The sequence below is a fragment of the Sinocyclocheilus anshuiensis genome, unplaced genomic scaffold (genome assembly GCF_001515605.1).
Source record: "Sinocyclocheilus anshuiensis isolate Anshui unplaced genomic scaffold, SAMN03320099.WGS_v1.1 scaffold627, whole genome shotgun sequence".
In the NCBI taxonomy this organism is placed as follows: domain Eukaryota; kingdom Metazoa; phylum Chordata; class Actinopteri; order Cypriniformes; family Cyprinidae; genus Sinocyclocheilus; species Sinocyclocheilus anshuiensis.
Genome location: NW_015549703.1, coordinates 3,199,052 through 3,205,820, shown reverse-complemented (window position 1 = coordinate 3,205,820; position 6,769 = coordinate 3,199,052). Strand labels below are relative to the sequence as shown.

At 35.0% G+C, this 6,769-nt stretch overlaps 1 protein-coding gene across 1 annotated transcript in view; it reads left to right on the top strand.

Annotated features, from left to right (window-relative positions):
• The window catches only part of LOC107660661 (low-density lipoprotein receptor-related protein 1B-like), a 249,544-nt gene that overhangs the window by 146,182 nt on the left and 96,593 nt on the right, over nt 1-6,769 (top strand). Inside the window, exons 32-33 of the mRNA XM_016450048.1 lie at nt 481-575; nt 1,758-1,907. Coding sequence (XP_016305534.1) covers nt 481-575; nt 1,758-1,907 — 245 coding nt within the window. The remainder of the gene's footprint in view (nt 1-480; nt 576-1,757; nt 1,908-6,769) is intronic.

Genomic DNA, 6,769 nt, shown 5'->3' with positions numbered 1-6,769 from the left:
TTTAAGTTCACTTTTAGTATAGTTGCAGTACAAGCTAAAAATATTGTTGTAAACTAGCTGTGTACTTAGTTTACTACTGTTATACTTAAGGTATACCCTCATACGTCATCTGCCCGGAACTGCTTCCGTTTACAGCAGTGAGCGCAAGCTAGATTAAAGTGATTGTTACGTTTTGAACATGGATATTTTTCTTACAAAAACGCATCGATTTGATACAGGAGGCCTTTGTTCACCCCCCGGAGCCGTGTGAGACACTTTTTTTTATGGATGGGCGCTTTTTATTTCACTTATTTTGGACTGAAGCACTGCAACACCTGCTGACTGCAATGATAGAGCTTGGATTACGGGTTTGGAACGACATGAGGGTGAGTAATTAATGACAGAATTTTCATTTTTGGGTGAACTATGCCTTTAAATACAAACCATGAGAATTACTATGACTGATGTTTTTCCTAAAATTTGCTTTGTGTCATGGTCTAGAAAAATCTACTGGACCGATGGAAACACAATAAATGTAGCCAATATGGATGGAAGCAATAGGAAGGTTCTTCATCAAAATCAGAGAGAACCAGTTGGTATGTTTGATTCCTTTGCCAATCTAATGACAGGAGTTTAAAATACAAGAGGAATTGTACTTCATTTATATACTTAAGTCTTATTTTTAGAAATTTGTACTTTGTTGAAATAGAACACTTGTACTCCTATTTAATTAGATTTCTGAGGAGAAAATCATGCTTTATATGCCTTACAATTTCCTTTTGACCTTCAATGTACAAAATACATATTTTGAGTGCGATCTTATTTCCACTTATAAAGAAAAACGATTTTATATAACTTTTATTTAAAACAGCCAGCAAATTCCATTTCAGACTCTATTGTAATTGGCCACAACTGTGGTCATTTGTCCTTGAGAAGAGATGTCTGATTAGTCACCCCAACATAGTCTTGACCTACAGTAGAGTAATAGCACAAATTAATTCATTTTAAATATAACCATTGTGAACTTGAACTTGAGTTGCTACAAACTGTGGCTGAATTCAAGCAACTTTCAGAATATAAGTTTCATATATATATATATATATTACATTTCCTATCCACAGCCTTACAAAGTCAGGACCCTGAGAAAATTGCTATTTAACAGGTTGCTTTACAACGTTTATGCGTAACAGTTACTTTAATGGAAAAATCTCCCTGGCCTTTTGATTTCATCAGTCTATTTCAAAAGCTAATAAAAAAGTTTACTTTTTAATACACAGCAGAATAGTAGTACTTTAGACTTTTTTTTTTTAATGGAACATCTACACAGTTCCCATCCTCAAGCCTAAATATAGTTCCTTTTTATATCCCTGTACCTGTGCGTTCATTGATAAGCAAAGCACATGCTTCTTTTATTTCAACGGCAGTCTTGGAGAAGATGCCTGAGAGTTGAAAGTCAGTTGTTGTTGTTGGGTGTCTACTAGCCCCTCTCAGTCAGAGCTGTCCTGACGCTCAATTGAAATATCCTTCACTTGTCACAATCAATTTTACCACTCTGTCAAACTCTAGCCATTTCCACTTTTGAAACAGGTTTAAGAGAGAGATGAATTTTAGTGATTCAGAGTGTCACAAAGAGGTCACAACTATATTTCAAGCTATAAAGAATCATCTCACGTTCAGATACATATATAGTTATAGGATATGTAAGGTATATTTTAAAGTAATGACTCCACACCAGCACTCCAAATAACAGTTTTTAACTGATTTTTGTTTTCCCTCAGGACTTTCGATTGACTTTCCCGCTGGGAAGATGTATTGGATCAGTTCTGCTAATGGTACTATCAACAGGTGCAATCTGGACGGTAGTGGCTTTGAGGTCATTGAAAGCATGAAGAGGGACTTAACTAAAGCCACGGCTCTAGCAGTCATGGGTAAGTGATAGAGTGCCTAATTCCCTCTTCAGTAGTCAGGCTTGGGTCAAAGGTTAACTACACCATTAACCTTAAGAAATTGGAGACATACAGTACATGTTGATTTGATGGCATAAGGCTGATAATTTCTGTGTTTGTTTTTCTAATTAATGTTTGTGTTTGTGATTTTTTAAAATTAAATTACTGTACTTTGTTGCTGTGGCAACATAAACCATAAGGAGCACATTTATAAGAAAAAATAAGTGAAAATCAAAACCGGTAAAAAATGTATAAATTAGTCTCACGTGGCATGCCCACATACCATCTGTTTAGCTGGTTAGCTGCTGGCTGCAATTTTACCAGATTTATCAGGAAACAAACTTGTATTTAAAAGATACCAGGCTGGAACAATGAGTGTTTCTGAAAAATAACTGGTTAATAGATTTGTCAATGTTTGCAAGGATTTTGCCTTTGGATTTCGAAAAGATAGCCTGTTAGCAATTGAATAAGATAACCATACTCAGAATTGGATATTCCCATTTTTCCTGTTTGTTTTGTATCTGTACTTATTTCATATATTAAAAGAAAGTCAACACACATTTATTATGTTATTTCTGTTTTGCTCACAGATTGCTTAACCAATATGTGATTTTTGGCCAGTATTTAATTTTACCATCCCTAAATGTCTGGTTAATACAAAACTGTTGTTAGTCACTTTACATATTGGTCCGATGTTCTCTTTAAGTCAAAAAGGCCAGTACAAAATTAGTTGTGAAATATATCAGACTTTGTCAATAGTCAAACCTGTCGCTGCGAGTCTAGAGCTACATTGCTTCAGAAGGGAAAAGACAGATAACTCAAGACATTTTGTCAAAATAGATTTAACAATTTCCGTTTAGCCCTAGGAAACCCATCATGGTATGAGAATAAAGACCAAATTTTGGTTCCCTGAGGAGCGTAAACGTACATCTCCGTGTTAGAGAAGTGGTGAAGTTTGATTGATTTAGCTTTATATAGACCAAGATAATAAAGGCTGTCTTGGAAGATATCCATTTGATTTGACGCAATTTTTAATCACACACTTTAGGCCTGCCGTATGATTCAAATTACAGCTCTAACCATTGCCCAAAAGCTGTAATTCTAGGGATCATAGAGAATTCACTCATATTGGCAGCGTCAGAAGCGGCAAGAGTTGCATAACTTTTTTTTTCTTTTTGTTCACCCTAAAGCAAATGAAAGCAGTAAATGTAGCAAAGCCTGTAATTGCGCACTTTCACTTTTTTGTATTAGATGAATTCCCTTTCTCTGTCTTAGGTTTTGCCTGAATGTATTGCACACTTTTGTTTTGGATTGCATCTGACATGTTTTCTCACATTACTCTCTGCCTGTCTTCGTGGGTAGAAACTTATGCCCCCAAATTATTCATTAGCATGTATTTATTTCCCTAAACCCCAGTTTTAACTGATTACACTGTCTGCATGCTGCAAAGGTATTAATCTTTGGAAAACCTCTATAGTCACGTTCTATTTTAGAGCAGCTAAGATGAGCTGAAAAACAAACGCAATTTGTAAGAAGTGGTGACAGACTCTTTTAATTAAACAAAGTTTGAGTCATTATTAAATTGGGAGCAGAATGCAGGCTGCCACAAAGACTAATGGGTTACTTTCAAAGAAGTAGCATGGTACAGCAAAACAGCAAAATGATGCATTCAGTAGGTGCTATCTATCACAATTAATAGGCCTTTGTTTCATAGAGGAAATGCTTTCCATTACTTCTGCAAAAACCTATGGCTCTGTTTGGTGGACAGTTATGTTTCTCATTTATAGTATGACAAACTGCCAGGTAATTTTTTTTTTTTTTTTTTGTGATTGCTTGTGCTGAGACTTGCTGAGCCTCTTAGGCTGATGATACAAGGTGCAACTTTTTTTGAGCAATGTTGCTTGGGCACTTTCTCATTGAGAATTGATAACAAATATCTATCTGAATACTTTAGATCGGTCATGGGCCCTGTGTCTCATCTGGTTGCCCGTTGCTGGCAACATTGCTCAAAAAGTTGCCCCATGTACCATCAGCCTTAGAAGGCTACAATAAGATATGAGTTGAAATGCATTCAAGTTCAACAAATCAATACAGGAATCCAATAGCTGGTTGATTATTTATTAGAAAGTTTTCTATTGCATCAAATTTCTGATTTTCTTAACATTGTGAAGATGAATAGTGAATTGAATCATTATGGCATACATCCTCCCTTTCAGAATTAAATGCAGATTTAATCCATACTGTATATAAATATACAGTATGGATTAAGTAGAGAAATGTGTATTAATTGCACTACAATTTCTACCAAAAGTATGGGGTTTGTAATTTGTTTTTATGTTTTTGAAAGTCTTATTCTCACAAGACTACATTTCATTAAACAGTAAGACTATACAGTAAAAACAGTAATTTTGCTAAATATTATTACAATTTTATTTTTATATATTTTTATTTTTCAGCAGCCTCTACTCCAGTCTTAAGTGTCACATGATCCTTCAGAAATGTTTGTAAATGCTGATCTGGTGCTGAAGAAACATTTCTTGTGATCAATGTTGAAAACCGTTGTGTGAAAAACGTTTTTGTAGAAACTTGTAAAACAATATTTTTTTTCATAATTCTTTAATGAAAATAACATTTGAATGAATATATTTATTTGAAATAGATTAGTTTGTGTAACAATGTAGTTGTCAGGGCAACTATGGTTACGGAGAAGCAGAGTAGGGGGCGTCATCTTACTCCCATGCCCACCGGGGTGTCGGGTACTCGGGACCTGCGTCACTCGAAAAGTCCCTTGGAGCTCAGCTTTCATGGTTACGGAGAACCAGAGTAGGGGGTGTCATCTTACTCCCATGCCCACCAGAGTGAGGCCACGTGGGCCCTATACACAGGATAATGAGGGTGATTAAGTAGACACAGGTGAATGGAGGTTAACTAATAATGACTAAACAAAAACAGGAACATAACCAAATAAGGGCACACAGGAACTAAACTAGAACAGAAGACAGGAAAACAGCAACTGAAAGAAAATATAAGTCCATAGGTAGACAGTAGTCTTTACTGTTACTTTTGATCAGTGCATTTCTGCTCAATAAGAGTATTAATTTATTTTTAAAATAAATAAATAAATAAAAATAAATAAATAAATCTAATCTTATTGACCCCAAACTTTTAAATAGTAGATATATACAGTACTGTGTTTGTGTATATACTAGTGCTGTCAATCGATTAAAAAAATTAACTAATTAATCGCACGTTGTTTCTGAAATTAATCGCGATTAATCCCACCTAACATTCAAGTTTTTAAATATACTTTTATATTGCAATAATTTTACATTCAATCTTCAAATTAATGTACAAACAATATAAAGACAGTATATTTTTAATATTTGTTTAATGGCATCTTTTTTATGACTGAAGACCAATATCACTGACACCAATATTACTGATGATGTCTCTATAAAATTGTTTTTCCCCCTAATATTTAATATAGGAGACCATGATCTGCACTCACGAGAACATTCTTCTTTTTACGTTTTATTTTACATTCATCATTGATGGTAAAAGACACAAACGTTTCGGCTACAAAGCCTTCCTCAGAGTGCCTTCCCTTTAATATTTAACCATTGACTATAGCCATTCAACATTACAGTATAATTGAGAGATATCAATTTGAACATTAATTAGACTTAAAAAAAATTACTTCTAATTTAAGTGAACTTAAAACAATCTTCACATAAACCCATTATAATAAATGTAATATTTACCTGTGCCCTTCAGCAGAAATATACAGAAATTTAAGTTATCAAATGCTAAATTCTAAATTAAATATAGATGAATTCTTAAAGCTTTAAAAGTTATTGATTTCCTCTTTTTTTTTTCTTCTTTGATTAACAGACATCACAGCAGCTGGTTATTAGGTTGTTTTGGCTGCTGTTTCTTTAAGAGCTGCCGCTGCTGAACATGACGCGGATCTGACACACATCGTATTTTCTCTCAAATCTCTTTACCTTTTCTGACCCACTTCAGGTCTTGAAGCCTCTACTAATGAATCGGGTGTGTTAGATGAGGGAGACAGTGCTGGGCTGCTCCAGGACAGTTTTGAAAACCATTTCAGAAACATGTGCTTAAATTTGACTCATATATAATATATACATGCATGCACAGTTTTAAGGCAGCTTTAATTGCCTTTTTGGTAACTTCGTGACTTAACTGACCATTACATTGCGTGCACGTAGTTTAATTCGCGCTTTGATATGAAAAGATACAGGGTACAGTGGGTGATGGCGCCTTTGTGCGTGCAATTGAAGAGCACGAGCTACGAGCACAGTACCGCTCCCGCGCTCGTTTGACTCGCACCTCGCAGAGGTGAAGTTAGAGGGCACGTCTGAAACGTCTCCCGTTTGATGTGATCGTAAAGACGTTCTTAGCGACTGAATAAATGCAGTCAGTACTTCTCAAGAAAAACAGTGACAGAAACAGCAGTTGTGAGTGGGGTGGCCAACCCTAGCTCCGCCCCTGTGTTAATTGTATTAAATACTTTTAACGCGTTAAACTGAAAAAAAAGAATTGCCTGCGTTAACACGCTAATTTTGACAGCACTATTATATACATTTGTGTATGTACACCCACACACATACATATATACAGTCATGGCCAAAAGTTTTGGCAGTGACATAAATTTTGTGTTTTGCAAAGTTTGCTGCTTCAGTATTTGTAAATTATTTTTCCACATGTTTCTATGGTATACTGAAAAACTGATAAGCATATCATAAGTTTTAAAGGCTTTTATTGGCAAAAAAATATAATGAGTCAATATTTACAGTGTTGACCCTTGTTCTTCATAACTT